Genomic DNA, 18435 nt, shown 5'->3' with positions numbered 1-18435 from the left:
GGATGGATGGATGGGTCAAACAAACACAGTCAGACTTTCACCCAGGAGACCACCGAGACTTTCTCACCAAGAGAAGAGAGCTAATGGACATTTCTTTGGACTAATTCCAACATCAACTGGCTCTCCCCAGGGCTGTGTCCTCTTTCTTCTTTTACACATCCTGTATACTAATGACTGCTGCAGAGACCATCACATTTGTTATTTTTCTAAATGGTGTCAAGAAACCTTTTTGGAATGAAATGTGACAAAGACCAAAGGTCTGTGTATTGACTTTGGACATCATCACTCCAGCCCTGTCAACACTAAAATGAAGGGTCAGGAGTCCTAGAAGTGATAATAAACTGAGCATGTGATACTGAAACAGACCTTAATCACCTTTGTTAATGCATTTTTCTGTTTAAAATTGAGAGAAGCGTACCAACGGTTAAAAGAAAAGGGAACAATTGACTCAGTAAAAGATCTGTAAAACAAAGCAATCAGGGACCTGTAAACACTGAACGTAGCCAACTTCTAGACAAAAAGAGCTGATGTTATGTTTTATTTGCACATCATATTGGTGTTACAATCAAAGCTCAACAGAAAAGTCTGTCAGATTTTTTGGAACCTTGCCTTACATTAGAAAATGTAAAATTCACACAGAACCCAAACAGTGAAGCTGAATTTCTCATAAACAATTTATTATTTTGGCATGTTTCCTAATTACAAAATGCAAATGTTACATTTCACAAATCTTCGAGTGGTAAAGGAGCTCAGAAAAACCCTGGTTTGACTTTCAGTTGTATATTTATTTGTGTTCTTCATAGGTTGTTTTATCTTATGTGGCTTTAAGCAAAGAAAAGCAAGCATGACAGCAACAAAGCACACACACAGATTTATGTGACTTGAACATGTGCCATTCCTCCTGACACCAGTGGATGTCTCCCTTCCTCTTTTAGCTTGCTCATTTTGAGCCTGCTTGTTTTGAGCACTGTTTTCCAGGGGAATGAAAGTAAATCCGTAAATCCTGTGACGTTTAGGAAAACCTGAATGAAAAGTAGATCAGCATCAGTGCTATTTGAAAAGTGGGCATGGGGCTCATTTGTACTATAAAAGAATCGCTCCATTTGCCAACATGTCAGACAGCTGAGACAGCTCATCTGAAACATTTGATTTCTATCTACGTTTTTATAGATTATCATTTAATCTTTTTCATTTTGGGAAGAGGGAGTTGACAGAGATTGATGCTACAGAGGTGTTGCATTCACATTCTGTGGTCAAACTGCTCACTGCCAGAATCAACATTTGGGTATGTGATATAAATGGACTTTTAGACAAAATGTAACTGAATACATCTATATATAGAATGATAAAATATGGTTAAATTGAATTGACTCTTTATCTTTCAAATGCTCAATTATTAGATTTTTAATTATTAATGGCTTTCTATAACTTAATGAGGCATCAGTGGCTGAACACCAAACTTTCTTCATAAACAACTAATCATGTAGTACTACATACTGCTGTGACAGTAACTAAAGTATTTCATCCAGCAAGCTGTACGTGCTAATTTAATGCTTATTTGACAGGGACAGTATACATAAAGAACTGTATAATAATTATCCAATGCACTCACATCATTGGTAGCTAATGTAAAAGTTAAACTATGTGGTTTGTTGACCTTACAGAAAACAGTGGCCTACCTTGCCGGCATGCAGCATTACCTGTGTCTTCAAGTGCATTTCATGTCTTCATCATAGACCACAATGGAAATTAATATTTTAGTAGTGGTGTCAGATTGTAGATGTGTGTGATTTAGTGTGTCTTTTCTCACAATGTCAAACAAACCAAACTAAAAGCTTCTAGTAGTATTAGCTAGCTAACTTTGTTAGAATGTTCTAGCCTCTGTTATAATCTCTATACTCTATACACTCTATACAATAATGTATAGAGTGCTAGAGCAGTTTGCAGTCCAGGATGTGGATGATCAACATTTTATATCTTCATGACTAGCTAGAGGGTAAATCTGTTGAAGACTTTGCAGCAGACAGCAAACATCTACAAAGACTGATGAACGAGCATGGAGTAAGATACCATTCACTCATCAATGACAAGAGACGAAGCAGAATCCAGCTCAGAGAACTTCTAGATAAGATAAGGGAAATGGTGAAGTCCAGTGGAGAAGCCACTACACCACTGCAATGTATCAGAGAGGGAAAACTGAGGAGGAGAGGATCAGAGAGGAGGAGAAAATGATTGCTTGGTGTGATAGGATTGCTCTTGCTTTCATGGGAATCATTGATGCTGGAGTAAATTACCCCTCAGTTGTTCTCAAGATACCTATGACTGACATCTTAGAATTGCATGATTGATTATAAATTATGTAGGGGTGGAAAAAATATGGAAAAGGCAATAAATAATGGCTAAGCCTGAAATAAGTAATCACTTAAATCTCTCTTCCTCTCTCTCTCTCTCCTTCACCCCCAACTGGTCGAGGCAGAGACTTAAATCAATTAAATGCCTATTCTTAAACTATCTTAAACAGAAATATTTGTGTGTATGCTTTGTTTTTTATTGGGAATAGGAATTTGTTACATAGGCCTACATCCGTTTCACTATATGTGATTGTGTGACTAAAACATACTTTCATTAAAATCTAAACTTAAGTTTTTTTAAATTTATTTAGATAATTTCATGTATTAACTTTTTTGGGGGGGGGGGTATGCTTTAGCTGTGTTGGATTAATTCATATATGAGACAGAAAGAAATATGTGGATACATAATACTGATTTTGAACATACGTCACATAAAAGTAAGATTGGGAATCACACAGAACACCATATATCAACCATATTAGAACCATCTGTGTTTAGAAAGAAAAATACAATAGCAGATCTACCTATTTCAAAAGGTTGTCTATTGATTTATGTATGTTCGTTGGAACTGTACAGATACATTTAAGCTGTTTAATGGATGGGACTGAACTGGAGTAAACTTAAGTCTATCCAGGGTAATAGAAGTCAAACTGATTTGGTTTTGATGGGAGGAGACGTCAACAATGCAAGGATATGATGCTCTGCAGCGGTTTCCTCCCTTTTAAACAACCATATATAGTTATAGTACGATAACCTAATGTTTATCATTTAATTTATGTTCTCGTGATGCGATTTCACTTTCAAAAACATACCAGCATTACAAACCTTTTCTACATTTTTAGAGAGGCGTGAACTGTCTCTGGGGATGCACATTTTCAGAAGTATACCAAAGACAATACAAGGAAACAGGAAACTCCCTGTGCATAGTTTCTCAGACAACTAATGTGTAAGTCAAGTCACAGACCTTGTCTAAGTTCACTACTCAGGCCTGGAACAACGCATTTGGCCACCTGGAAACAGGAAAAGGTAAAACCGAAATAATGGCTGAAGGTAAGACCAATCTATCTGACTTAATATTAAAAAAACTAAACAGCACTGATGATTTCATTATGATCTAGCACTTACTGTGACACTGTGACACAGGAAAGAGCACAAAAAGAAGATAGAAAAAACATAGACCTTGATAATGATGTCTGTGCCTAATAGTCTATTTTCTTTTGTGTCTCAATGGTATAATTTCATACCACAGCAATACCGCTGCGAGAAAAGAAGCAGAGAACTCTACCTCGGTCTGATGGGTGTGGTCTGAATAACTTCGATGGTATGCTCATTCATTGTTTCTCTCATGAAATCTCTCAGTATAATTAGACATACATATATCTGTATGCAACTTTTAGATACGGAACAATTTATAAAGGCTTTATAAGTTAGACAACAGATTTATTAATGTTAATACATGGTTAATTGTTGCTTTTAGATCAGTAACAAATTTGGGGTTGACAGGTTGTAAAAAATCCCTTAGTCTGGTGTTTATTCTTCTTTACTGGCTCTGTCTTTGCAGCTGCTCTATTTTGATGGTTTATCAGAAACAATATCCTTTATTAATGCCTTTCTAACATCTATAATTGCAGACTTAATTGCTTATTACTCAACAAAAGAGTCTCTGATTGTAAATGTTAAAAGATAGTAAGTGGCTGAATGCTTTTCAAAGAGATTAAAGCTCACTTATTTATGTTTACTTTCACCAAAACACACCGTGTGTATCGTTGAGCTCTGGCATTTGTGTTGAATCTATTTCCTTAATTATAAAAATACTTACTAAGTTAATTCTAGTCAAAGTTTAAGTCAAAGTTAATGGTGCTAAGACCTTGCTGTGAATGCACATAACTAAAGTCACATGACATAATTTATGTGTCATCACATGGGGGTGTGTGGTCTGCATCAAACAGGAAGTTGATCCCAAAAAACAAGCGTTAACAGAAATGACATAGGCTTCAGCTTGATTTTGATATAAGGGTAAAACATTTGATGACTAATATACTGTAGTATTTAAATTATATACAAAACATGTATGGTGTGATAGTGTACCAAAATACGAAATATTGTTTGGAAATTATGTTTACATTACCAAACGTGTTATGGTAATTTGGGACAGTGTTAAAAGGCTATTAAAATGAAATTTACCACTAGTATGGATTCATAAAACCAGATATACAGAAGAACCACTCATGTATGTCAACACAGAACCACAGAGATGTAACCTACAGGCAACTTTTAAGTAGATAGAGTAAAATGCTATTGCTAATGATGCTAATCCCATATATTGTCTCTAGAAGGCCCTTGGTCAAATTATCCTATTCCAACAATCTTCTGACAATGGTAAACAATAAAGCAAATGTTTAGTATGTTTAATATGGTAGTTCTGTAACATATAATTAAGTCTAATCAAGATGAGCTGATACATCACTTTGTTTGATCTGTGGATTTATTATTATGATGAATTTAAGGTCTGTTGCAGAATAGACATTGTTTGACAACATGCTGGAGTTTAATGATTTTAACATCTTAATCAATGGTCTAGCCTGTTGACATTTGCGGATGTAATAATGAATTAAGCTAACACAACAAATGATAGGCTTAAACATAATATCACATAACTTTAGACATATATTTATTTTCTTTTTCTTTTATTTATGGTTAAGAACTAAGTTTAAAATACTTTTTGAAATATGTCAGTAGGGTTAAAGGCTAGGTTATTGGATAAGATAAATTACCAAACATGTTCCTGAAAATGAGTTTTGTGTCAACAACAAAATGGTGAACCAAGCTTTGTCAAAATAATGTACACACTTAATTTCGTCACATAAAGAAAGCAGACATCTTGAGGAATTCAGAAATATATCATATGTTGGATTACTGTTTTAAATTTATGACAAGAATGAGATCACAAGATAGAATTACAAAAACTGTCCCAATATACCTGAATTCACCCTACAGCAAGTTATACTAGAGAGAGACTATTGCACTCAACATTCATTTTACCTCTGCTATTACAGCTCTGGATTTGACTGGAGGGTTGAGGATAGTCCTGGTGGGCAAGACCGGATCTGGGAAGAGTGCAACAGGAAACACCATTCTTGGGAGAGCTGCCTTCAAAGAGGACCCAAGCCCTGTGTCTGTGACCAAGCACTGCGAGACTGCAAGCGGGGAGGTGGACGGGACTGAGGTCCAGGTGATTGACACTCCAGGTCTGTTTGATACAGCCATCACAGAAGAAGAGTTAAAAACCAGAATAGAGGAGTGTGTTAAGATGTCAGTGCCCGGCCCTCACGCCTTCCTGCTAGTGATCAGGCTCGGAGTGAGGTTCACAGAGGAGGAAAGAAATGCTGTGAAGTGGATCCAGGATAACTTTGGAGATGATGCCTCCATGTACACTATCATGCTGTTCACGTGTAAAGATCAGGCTAAAGCTGACAATGCTCTGAAGGAGTGCAAGGAGCTGCGGAGACTTTCAATCACATTCGGACGCAGGTACCACGCCTTCAACAACAAAGACGCAGATGACCAAGTGCAGGTCAAAGAGCTGATCACCATGATCAAGGAAATGATACAGGATAACGGGGGGAAACACTACACCAACGAGATGTATGAGAAAGCCCAGCGGAAGCTGAAAGAGGAGGAGGAGCGGAGAAAACAAGAGGAGGAAGAGAAGAAAGAGGAGGAGAGGAAAATGTGGGATGCAGAGAGGGAGAAGATAGAGAAAGAGAGAGAGAAGGAGAAAAAGGTTAGAAGAAAGAATATACGCATAGCATTGGCTGCTGCTGTTGTGTTGGTGATAGCTGGGGTGGTGATAGCAATGGGAGCTGACACCACAGTGGCTTTGGCTCTCGGGGCTCCTGCACTTGTCCTGGGAGTGTTATGTGGTTTCGCTGCTTTTTGCATATGGAAGGGCATAAGCTGCAAAGCCAAAGCAGAGGTTTCAGTATAACTAGGCTAGTGACAAGGATATGTTGATCTGCAGTGCTGAATATTCACTATTAGTATTGCACACAATGAAGTTCTGTTCTTTTCTGCTTCCAAAATGAACAAGTTTTGACAATAACAGAAGTTTGGTAATTTAATGCCGACAGTAAACAGACAAAATTTAATGCAACACTTGTTTTCCTTTGTTTGTTTTCTTCCTTCGTTCCTTCGTATTATGAATATAACACATCACAAGTTATAGCCTACTTGAACATATATTTTCTGTCTGATGAGAATCAGTATGAAACCATAATCAATAATGTTAGAATAATGTGCAAAATTATCTCATATGGTTTATAAATATGTTTTTGCACAATTTATCCTTTCATAACTTATGATGAAATAAAATATTCATGCAGATTAATTACTGTTCCTTATTTAAACGACGATGTGCTGTTTCCTTGCTTTATTATTAGTAACATTAGGAGCTCACTTCCCTAAAGGAAAAGAAAGACAATGGTCACATTTGAGTGAGGAAGTGAGGAAACAGTCTTAACAGAGCAAGCGCTCAGTAAATTGCGACTACATCACTGCTAATACACACCATCTTCAACAAATACCAGGAAAGACCTTAGAATGGTCAACTATAGGCAAGTCTGTCTGCCACATATTGATCATAGTGTATTTTAGCTTTTTTATGAGACAAAACTGAATCACATTTCTTTACATACTTTCTACAATGAAAAAAATCATAGACTTTCTATAGTTAATTATAGTTAAGTAGTTCAAACACTGAATCACTGATACCTTCTGTGTCTGTGAGACAGTTATAAAGAGAAATGTGGGTGAAGCACTTATAGATATGTATAACCCATATCTGCAATATAATGAGTACACGTCATTGATCATGTCTAAGGAAGATACATGAAGCGCAAAACAGGCTAACAAAACCAGAATGACAAAGTTCATTTTTATATACTGTAGCATCATTTTGCAGATCTGGCAGATTAAGTTAACAAAATGATAATACACAATAGAAAAAATAGAAATACATTTTTTAATTGGTAACTGAGATTGGTATTCGTTAAATAGTGTTAATAATAGTTTACATTATATATGTAAAAATAATTCAGATTTCTATTAATCAAATTGCTTTAGATGGTTGAACACCCTGCGTGGTAGCTTGCTGCCATCAGCGTGTGCGTGAATTAATGTTTCAATGAATAATGTAACTGGATTTACAGGAAATTCATGAAATGCACTGTAACTGTCAAATGCATTTGAAGGTTCAAGGTTACTTTAAATTTAAACAAATTCAGCATCTTTGGATGTCTCTCTTATAAACAACATCTCAGTTTCTGTGACTAATCAACATAAAAGATTTGACTGAGGTCTGTGGATTGTCCAGAGATGACGACTTTACTGATGTCATGATGTGAATGTGATGCCTTTGTTCCTGTGGAGCTAGTTTCCCCACTCAGTTGGAGATCTTCTTTCATCAAGGCGGCGTTTCTGTTTCCCCTTTGCTGACCAGGAATTTTGAATGTGTGCGTCGTTACAGGGATCAACTGTGATCAGTATGTTTCCTTTGCTTGAATCAAACTATGAGCCATCAAGGAAACTTTTTGACAGATATAACCACACTTTACATTGTGATGACAAAGAGTACCATGATGTTCATGAAACTTGACCTTTAATGTAAAAAGGAACAGATAAATTAATCATACTTGTAATTATGAAGGAGTGTTGTTTTGAAGGACTATACGTAGTTTTCAGCGGCCTCTAATGGTGAGACTTCAGATTGCCACTACGTTTCCTTGTGCTCATGAACTCATGAGCGAGCACTCTGCATCGTCCAAAACAGACATAACAAGAGACAATCACACAACAATCACACAACAAAAACAAAACAATCACAAAACAATCACAAAATCCCATTGCAACGTTACAGTAATATTTCCACCAGCAATTCAGCAAAAATAGCAAAGCTCAAATGAAAATGGTTGTTGAGCAAGACTGAATACCTCTTTTTTCTAACAGTTAGACCATAGTAAGTGACGTTACTCTAACTTACTGAATGGGTCTTCCACTTTGGTGTTGTCCTGCACCGTTATGCTGCATTATTGTATATTCTGTGGGTGAAGCCTCGAGAATAGAAATCCGATTAGACTTTGCCGAACATCTAAAAAAGCCAGCCCAGTTCAGGAACAGCATTCTTTGGACAGATGAAATCAACCTGTACCAGAATGATGGGATGAAAAAAGTATGGGAATGGCTTGGAAAGTGAAAAAATGTCCTTCACTATTTCAAGAGCTCAAGCTGATGATAAAAATCTTGTCCAAAGATAATCAGTTTTATATGACTAACATCTGAAAGGCTGGCACCAGTAAATGTAAACTGTTTCAACTCTATATGTTGCCTGTTCATAGATTTCACTGTCAATACTGACAATAGAACTGTAATTTGACAGATATTACTGATCCACTGCCACAGACAATGGGATAGGAGGGCGTAGCATGATAACGGGTGCTCATTTACATTGACCTAATGTTACAAAACTTCTCCCATACAAAGCTGTTGAGTGCTGCTAAAAAAAAAAACAGTTATTTAATTTGTGGTTTATAATTTACAGTTATGGTGGTGTGAACACCAGCTCGACAGCTAGACAATATACCATTTCAAACTACTAGTTAACACTGCAATAAAACAGTTACTTTGGTAATTTTTCCCTAACATTTCTTACTGCTGAAATGCAAATATTTGGATAACATTTTCTGATGTTCCAACTATACCTCCATGATCGCCAAAAGTTGTCAGTGATAAGTAAATAAACAGAAATACACCTGTGAATGTTGTGCAATGGACAGGCACTTTAAATAGATTTGTTATGTTTGTAAAAATACCAGAACAATATTGCTCTTCTTGCTTGTCTAGTTTGAAAACAATGTTGAATCCATCTCTTTGTTTCGCAGCAGTATTCTAGTTTCAGTTTTAACCTTTGCAAATCATGTATTTAGATACAGATTGAGAGAGACATGGTGAAGAGGTCAAGCAATGAGCTACGTCAAAATTCAAATAGGTTTCTGGCCATCTGGTGAATGTAAGTCCAGCATTCACTCTGCTTTTTGCTTTGAAATAGTCTTCACGAATCCCTGATGAAAATATCTACATCTGTTTTTTGTTTTTAGACAAGACCCACAGTGGTTCTGTCAGATCCAGCTTACTCTTATGAATTAACTAAGTTTATTTCAAATAAGCAACAGTGAGGAGCCCTGGAAACTTTCGTGGGAAGTCTTGCTTTCAAAACTTTGATTTTCATGTAAAATAGATTATGAAACGAAATGAAGGCATTGTCTCCTTGTTTTATTTTATTCTTACACATCTGATACAGAAACTACAATAGCGATCTCCACACACAATGCTGGTCAGGACAAGAGTGTACAACATCCATATTCAGAAGATTTGTCATAATAGGTTCATCCATCCATCGTCAACCGCTTATCCTGCGTACAGGGTGTCAGGGGGCCGGAGCCAATCCCAGCTGACATCAGTGTCTAATATGTTTAAATGTAATATATCATTTGTACCACATGTATAATTTACACAGGAAAGCAATAAGATTGTAGCAGGTGCTTCTTACTACTAATGGGTGCCCCAACACAGGAGAATGTTTACAGCACAGTCACTTTACTCAGCCCCCCCCCCCCCCCCCACACACACACACACACACACACACACACACACACACACACACACACACACACACACACTGTGTGTGCACTCACGCTGGTCTTGCCCAATAAATTTATTCAACTGAATTGAAATGAATTAAAAAGTGTCTATACACAGTCCACAGGCAACACGGCTGTTTTTCCAAGTGTGTTTATGTTCAGTAGACTGGCAGCCATCCAAGGTCCAGCATGCTACTGCATTTAGAAGGAGAGCATTATTAGTCAGTGAGCAACAGCTGACACAATTCGCTCTCCCTTGCTGTGCCTCTTGAGCCACCTCTCCCTCCTGCAGCTGAATGCCAACCATGCCCACCTCCACAAACATCTTGACAAGACAAATATGAATATGAATTTGAGATCATGAAATATGTATTAAAAAGTAATGCATGGAATTACTTCACGAGTACCCTTAAAAGGTCATCACACGACTTTGCTGTCCTTTGTTTTAGAAATCCCTGCACCTGCGAGCATAAAGAATGACCCCACAGATACAGCACCAGATACACGGGCATTAACTGCTCCTGCCAACATCAAGGCGTTACCTACAGTGTTCATATTGTCTCCACACCTGCTCCAGCTTTCTCTGGGCCTTTTCGTACATGCTGCTGGTGTAATGGTTACCATTTAACTGCACTATCCTGTCTACCTTTTCAAACAGATCAGTCACCTGAGTGCGATTTTCCCTGCATATGTTGTCAAAAACAATGTACCCAGCGGCACAGTCACTGACGAGCTCCCTGAGTTCAGAACTTTGTTCTAAATAATTCTCAATGGACTTCTCCTTGAGCTCATCTCCCCTGGTGAAAAGCACCAGTGTGTACTTAGAGGCTTCAGCACCAAAGTTGTCAGTGATCCACTTGATGGCATTCTTCTCCTCTTTTGTGAACCGTTCATTCAGTCTGATCGCCAGCAGGAATACATGGGGACCTGGGACAGACAGCAGTTAACATGTTGTTCTAGAGAAAGAAATTCGAGGAAACACAGGTCAAAGCTGACTTTGAATCACAAACTCTGTCTGTGTTTTTCTTACCAAGATTTCCAGATCACAGTGAATCTGTGTGCTAGTTATTCCTCCCTCTCTCCACCTCAGTCGTTTCCAGAGAAGTGAAACTCTGTTACGTTCCCTCTCTCCACCTTACCTCTGAATTCCTGGAAACTGAAATAAGTAGAGGTTGAAAACATTATTAAAATAGTTTGGTTAGAGACTTAACAAACTCATTTGCATCCCCTTTTGTAGACAAAAACCAGGCATTTAGTCAAAAATATGAGTTGACTAACTTTTCTATTGATACGTCCTGTTTATTGATAATTAAGGTTCAAGGTTCATTTTCATTGGCGTTACACAATACAGGTTTGCACAAAGAAATGCAGTGTTCGCTCCTACATATTGCACACAGAGAAAGTGCATAAATGAGAAAAAGTCATTAAATATTGACAAGGAAATACAATACAAGCATACTGTGCTCAAGCTGCTAAAATTAGGGAAAGGTAAAGTCAGAAATGGGTCTCTCTAATGCCATCTAGTGGCCATGGAGAGCAACTTTTAATGTACCCACCTGCAAGTGTCCACACAACTTAAGTGCTCACTAAAATAGTGTAGTCAGTACATGTTTTACAGTCTAAGAGGCCATTTCTTTGCACTATATTACAACATGTGGGTTTGTTTCATGCTGTGCTTGTCAGGTCTGTATGCATCAGGTTCCAATCAGCTCTCCCCAACGCCAACAAATGACAACATGATAGCATTCAACAATGTTTGTAACAAAGTGTCCTTGTGCTGTCTTTTTTTCACATAACTGTCTGTGTGTGTGTGTGTGTGTGTGTGTGTGTGTGTGTGTGTATTTACTATGCAGTATTACACACTGCTGCCCTCCTACACCCATGTGTATGAGATCCAGAGAGACAAGCTGGCCAGTCATAACAGAAGAAAGACACCAACTACTCACACCACCAAGACGCACAAGAAGGATCATCAACACGCTGTCTGTGGACATCTGATTGCTTCATTGATGATTAAAAAGTAAGAAGAATTTCTTGAACTAAAGAAACCAGGTCCAGCTGGAACAAGTTTAATACTCTTATTTTTACTTACTTCACACTTCATAAAGCACAAATATATGTTGTACTACTCTTTAATGATTTTAACTTTCATTCCATTTTCTCAGATCTGTAAATTCCTTCATGAGTTCATTTGAAATGTGTTTTTGTAAATAAATTTGCTGAAAACTTATCTTAACTCATCTTAAGGTTGCAGGTGTTAAACAAGAGAGAAGGGGGCTCATCTCAACAACTGGACATCTTACTGAATGACTGCGGGAAGACTTGACTTATATTCACTGAGTACACAACTCTCAGTAACTCAAGAAAAGAAGAAATCTGATTTTCTGTTTTTTTGTTTAGACGTTGAGAGCGAGCTAACGTGTCTTCAGTGGTCATGGCGTCAACAGGTCTTCAGCTACTGGGCTTGGTGTTTGCAGTGCTGGGTTGGGTGTGTGGGGCCTTGGTGTGTGCAGCCCCTCTCTGGCGTGTGTCCGCCTTTGTAGGTGGAGAGCTGGTGATTGCCCAGGTGTTGTGGGAGGGACTGTGGATGAACTGCTTGTCTCAGACCACAGGCCACATCCAGTGCAAGACCTATGACTCCACCCTGGCCCTGCCCACATCTGCCCAAGCCGCCCGGGGCCTCATTGTTCTCTCCCTGCTCCTCTGCCTTCTTGCCCTCATACTCGGGGTGACAGGGGCCAAGTGTACTCACTGCATGGGTGACGGCAACCAGGCCTCCAAGCCTCGTCTGGCCAGGATATCAGGCATGCTCTTCGTTGTGGCTGGCCTGGCCTACTTGATACCCATCTGTTGGACTGCCTATACAATCATCAGGGACTTCTATGACCCGAACGTTGCAGCGCCTTTAAAGAGAGAGCTGGGACCAGCGCTGTACCTGGGCTGGGGGGCATGTGTGATGCTTGTGTTGGGGGGTGCTCTGCTGCATGTCGGCTCCTCTCCACCAGGAGGAAGAACCCCGACTGTTTTCAGCGGAGCAGCAAAGGACAAGTCAAACACTGTGGCAGCAGGAGAGGTGAAGCAGCAGGAAAAATCTTTTGTATGAGATAATTTTTTTGGACAGCTGAGGCACACACAAGCACAGAGGTCACAACCTCATCAAACACACAATCTGTTATCAGTTTCATTAAGTTATAATGTGGATCTCATTACACTTTGGTTTTACATGTATTAATACATTTACATGATAAAGCAATGGGTTTTTCATAGAATTTACATTATTTAATTATTTAATATCTTTCTGTTAGAGTGGGAGTTGACATGAATTGTGGGAGGATTTGAGATGTTTCAAGGTTTACTAATGAGTGACTCACATTTCTCAAATTCCACTGTGTGTGTGGGTGATCTGTGTACAGAAGGCCAGTGTACATAACATATCTGCGTATGCTGGTGTTGTCACTGAAAATATGTGTGGGCCGTCACAGCGATGCTTGTTTACTTATTTTTTATGAAGTTTTCTATAGTATTTCTAGAGGATCTGGGGTTTCAAAGCAAATTCACTCATTTCATTTCATGTAATTCTTGTTTACATTTATCTTTTACTGTGGTTCTGCAATATGCATTTTTACTGTACTCTTTTTATTGATCTCAGCACCCCTATTGTCTATGTTTTAGAGCTTGTTTTTTTGGCTTAAATAAGAAAAATACTTTTGTGTAATATAATTTCCAGTAGTAGTAGTTTTGATCAATTAGTTTAACAAAAAATGATTTGTTGCTGATCTGAACAAAAATGTTTAAATGTTTGACCTTGTGTCCTCTGACTTTGTGTCTGTAGTTCACTAAATCTCACCATTATATAAAAGTAGTGTTTGGGCCTTCGCTGAGTTAGGATAGTATAGAAAAAAGGTTGGCTATGGTCAAGGTTAGGAATACATAGTCTACATCTAATCAAATCAAATCACATCTTATTTACAGTGCAAAATCACCATCCAGCATACATTTTCCAAGAAATACACAGGATCAAATATAAAAGAGTAAAAAACGTAATGCACAAAGATGTTACACGTCTTCTAATGTTTCATCAAGCTTTTGCCACCTCACAGTTTCCTCAGTAACAATATACAGTTTACATTATTCAGTACATAATATGACATTCAATTTTCCACCTTTACTTTTGTATTGACTGTTTTTTGTATTAAGTGTAACCTGTTATGGACAATAAAAATATACATGTTGGGATGGGATGTGTGAGCAGAACAAATATTATCTCTGTCCCGCTTACCCCGTCTGTTTTAAAAGACTATGAAACACAGGATTATTCCCCTCTTCTTCTAGATATCACATATATCTACAAGAGATATGTTTGCTACCATCTTTTTGTTAGGTAAAAAGGTGTTTCCACAAAAAGTCTCAGAGGATTGAGTAAAAAACCATAAATGAGCATACAGTGGTTATACACATGTCAGTTGTGGTAGCAAGGCCATTGGAAATCAGTTCAACTCCACTTGAAACCCAAACCAGTATTTCCCTGTGATGAGTGGTGACAGCAGACATGATGAGGGCAGTAAACACTAAGTAGCTGATGTGCTCTGTAACACACAACCGTCACATGACACCGGCTGCAACACTGATTAATTACATACAGGTAGGTTACAAGACTATGTAAACACATTTAAAGAGCCAGATGTTTGAAGTAAGTTTACAATAGCAAACATGGATAGCAGTATGGGTGCCATCAGTTTGAGTGCCAGATGCATCTTTGGTCAACCCCTTACACTGTATGTTTGGGTTTGATATTATGACTGTTTCTCTTTCTGCTAAAATATGTTGCTGTGATTTATTTCATCTACACTTTGAGCATGGCTAATTTGGCCTCTTAAGAGCCCTGTGAGTTGCCTCATGTTACTTAGAAAACATGTCTCAAAAAACAATATGACCCACCAAGGTTGCATGTTTTCAACTGTGAATAAGGTATGGGTTTCACGTCTTCTTAGATTTTGGTTGAGGTGTTACGATTATGTTCTATAACCTTTTCAAACATGCCAGTCCATGTCCATGTGTTCAGTTGTACTGCTTTAATTTGGCTCAGAGTGATCCAGAGGTTTTAGGTGTGAGCTATGTGTGTTAAATGAAGACATAATTCAGAAAAGGACACAGCATTGTGCTGACAGTAAGCCAAGAAAAGGAACTGTGTCTCTGTGCAGTCTTGCACGCATGCCACCCTGCTTACTCTGCACAACACAAAAGAACATATTTAGACTTGTTTTTAAGGACATAAGGCAAAAGGATGGCATGCAAAGGACCTACTGCTCTCTGTATTGTGCCGAAAGTTCCTCTTTCTTGAAAATGAACAAACAAGTCTATAACTATTCTAGTCTATAACAATAAAACAGGGTGACGAACTTGGGACTACTTAGTATCATGGCTGAGTGCTATGATGGCCACTGGAACTTGTGCAATGTTTTTAGAGTTTATTACTATTATATTACATTAACTGTGCAATATTTATTTTGATACATGGACTGTGCAATATCCTTTTACTCCTGCTAATTCAAGTTTATGTGAATTTCTGTCGATTATTTATTATTACCCTTATGTCTTTTTATCTTATTTTCACTGAGGGAGTTGCACTCAAATCTCGTTGAACCACGTTGAATGACAATAAAGCTTTCTTATTCTGATTCTGATTCTGAAGACACATCCCAGGCTTGGGAGACAGTTAAGGAAAGCATGGGGCACCCTAGCTGAGTTAAGGTGGCGGCCAAGTACTTATCGGGGTTCCTGTGCTGCAAGTAGTTCCCTTTCTTTCTTTCATCTTGTCAACTCTTAACTGCCAACTTGAAACTAATTACTTAAAATCCTTTTTAAAACCAACAGGAACGAGGGGAAGTTAGGAAAGTGGCTGATGAAGACCAAGCTTTTGTGACGGGTGTTATTCCACTGTTGAACAAAGGGGGCAGCCACAAGCACATTACGATCTGACACACCAGAATGAGAAGTATTTTCGGACCATGTTTCATTTTAAATCATTACCATTTTATGTGTTTCTTTGCTGAAGATCTAGTCTTCATAATCAGGGTGCGATTTGTGTCAAAAAACAGAGGGGGGATGTTTTTTTTCCTCATGACACGTGGTGATCCACGAGAATAAGATGAGAAGATTTGTAGCACTAATTAGAACAAATATCTGATGTTGAAAAACAGTATATGAGCGGGGAGTCAGAAGATATTGAGCATTAAACTCGTAATTTTCTGCATTCTGGAGAGAATTCCTGCATTTTTTTTACATGAAGGGAAACTATATCTAAATTCCTCTGCATGTTTTCTTATTGCTTTTTCATTTGTTAGTTAACATTTCTTACTGCAAACTATTTTTCAGAACTTTTTAAAGAAATGCTTCAAAAAGTGATGGGGACAAAATCAGCCATTTCAAAAAGTGATGGGGACATCCACAGTGTAAATGACACCTATGAGCTTCAGTAATTCAGCTGCCTACGTTATGTCGGCGCTGAACTCAGCTCTGGTGATTACCCACAGACAGAAAGAGGCAGCTGGATCAGAGCAAAGTAGCACATTTTAAAATTAATTTAACCCTAACAAAACTACGGATCGATCCAAACACAAAAATGGGAAATGATAACCTTCTTCTTCTTTAGAGAACGTATTGGTAGAATGGTTGCATAAAATCCCATATGCCACAATAGGAGGAGATTAAGTGTATTTTGGGTAAACTGAATCAAGAAGCGCTGAAGAGGATAAAGTAATAACAAAGATCACCCTTTTATCTCAAAAGAACCCTAATACACTATTAGGGGGAAGAAATGGACGTAGTTACCTCACATTAAAACTAGATGAAAGGGGAATTTATAAGATCTAGAGCAAAATGGCTTGAAGAATGAGAAGGAGAAAAAAACACACTTAATACATAATTCTAATAAAAATTGTAATAGACTAAATATGAATGGGATTGTTACATGACTTCAAAGTAATATCTTGTAACTGTGGTAACTTTTACAGAGATTTTTATAGCTCTATATTTTTGCAAAGAATCATCACCTTTCTGACAGTTAAATCTATTAATAAGAATGAAATGGAATTATTTAATAAACCCATCACGCTTGAGGAGATTAAGAAAGCAATTAATCTTCTAACAAACAACAAATCAACAGGTACTGATGGACTGACTTCAGAATTATATAAATCATTTGCTAACGTACTGACAACATACATATTATAAACAATGTTAGACTTGTCTTGGACATTATGGATTACTCAGAATTGATTGATGATAATGGATTCATTCTAGTTTTAGTTTTTTTTTTTATAAAGCTTTTGATTCAGTGGTGCATCAGTTTATCTTAGAATCTTTAAAGAAATTTGGCTCTGGTCATTTTTTCTGTACAGCTTGTAACTCTTTATAAGAATAGTAACAGTTCTGTTAAAGTAATGGGTGGTACATCCCCTGGATTTAATCTGTCCAGAGGCATTAGCCAGAGAGTTGCCCCACCTCCCTGTACCTCTTCCTCAGCTCAGCGTTTGGCAGAATATATTAAATAGTGCTGTGAAAGGTATCTCTTATTGGCAGAGAATTAATCATAACTCAGTTGGCAGATGACACCAAATTATTCTTGAAAAATGATAAACAAATCTCCGTGGAAACTGATATAATCAAGGAGTTCTCAAAGGCTTCTGGTTTGTACTTGAATGTACATAAATGTAAATGTATAGCCATTAAAGAGAGATCTAAATTTCTTTGTAATATTCCAATAAAAAATTACATACCATTTTAAGGAATATTAATTACTAAGCCAACCGAGGAGAATCACCTTAAATTTTAATCCTATCATGTAAAAAACTCAAAATAAAATGTAACCAGTGGCTCTTAAGGAATCTGTTAAGAGCAGAGAGAATCTTGTGATTGACCTATGCAGCCTCAGTTCTGCATCTTGATGATAAACTACTAAAAGACAGAATGCTTCTCAATTTTACACAGAAAAACAGAACACATTACTTGAAGAAAACTGTTCTCATGAACTTGTGTGGAAATGGTGGGCTTCATTTTTTATTTTTGTTTTTACTTTAAATAATATATTTATATAAACTGACGACAATCTTATAGAAACTACCTCTACCCTACCTCCATTAGGATTTTTTTAATACACCTTCATGTATTATCCAAGCTGGGTAACTACAACTTGCTTTTAGTTTGTAACTATGATATAGACCTGTACAAATATCTGTCTTTCAAAGCCAGGCTTTCTTGTCATGGTCTCTCATCTACAAGCACATTTTCACCTCATAATTAATTTATATGGAATAAAAAGGACTTTTTATATAAACACAAGTCTCCCTATTTGGAATATTGGTTTAACAATAACATTGTGTTGGTAGGTC

At 37.5% G+C, this 18435-nt stretch overlaps 2 protein-coding genes across 2 annotated transcripts; both read left to right on the top strand.

Annotated features, from left to right (window-relative positions):
* Nucleotides 1–3115: 3115 nt before the first annotated feature.
* On the top strand, nucleotides 3116–6504 carry LOC119899487 (GTPase IMAP family member 4-like). The gene is made up of 3 exons (XM_038714048.1): nucleotides 3116–3401; nucleotides 3601–3672; nucleotides 5408–6504. Exons 1-3 carry the CDS (start codon nucleotides 3392–3394, stop codon nucleotides 6337–6339), a joined length of 1014 nt encoding a protein of 337 aa, XP_038569976.1. The 5' UTR covers nucleotides 3116–3391; the 3' UTR covers nucleotides 6340–6504.
* Nucleotides 6505–11908: 5404 nt separating this feature from the next.
* Nucleotides 11909–14286, top strand: LOC119899486 (claudin-9-like). Its single transcript, XM_038714047.1, has 2 exons — nucleotides 11909–12065; nucleotides 12293–14286. The coding sequence occupies exon 2, from the start codon at nucleotides 12480–12482 to the stop codon at nucleotides 13146–13148; it is 669 nt and encodes a 222-aa protein (XP_038569975.1). The 5' UTR covers nucleotides 11909–12065; nucleotides 12293–12479; the 3' UTR covers nucleotides 13149–14286.
* The last annotated feature ends 4149 nt before the right edge of the window (nucleotides 14287–18435 follow it).

Source organism: Micropterus salmoides, unplaced genomic scaffold, assembly GCF_014851395.1.
Source record: "Micropterus salmoides isolate LMB-PRFRI ecotype aquatic unplaced genomic scaffold, ASM1485139v1 Ms_hic_scaffold_12, whole genome shotgun sequence".
Classification (NCBI taxonomy): domain Eukaryota; kingdom Metazoa; phylum Chordata; class Actinopteri; order Centrarchiformes; family Centrarchidae; genus Micropterus; species Micropterus salmoides.
Note: the sequence above shows the minus strand (reverse complement) of the source record. Positions and strands in the feature narration are given on the sequence as shown.

Bases quoted from the DNA above. Each gene is read 5' to 3' on its own strand.
- LOC119899487 (XM_038714048.1), top strand. The intron at 3,673-5,407 runs GTATGCTCATTC...CTGCTATTACAG, and splicing joins TGGTCTGAATAACTTCGATG to CTCTGGATTTGACTGGAGGG.
- LOC119899486 (XM_038714047.1), top strand. From the start codon at position 12,480: ATGGCGTCAACAGGTCTTCAGCTACTGGGCTTGGTGTTTGCAGTGCTG.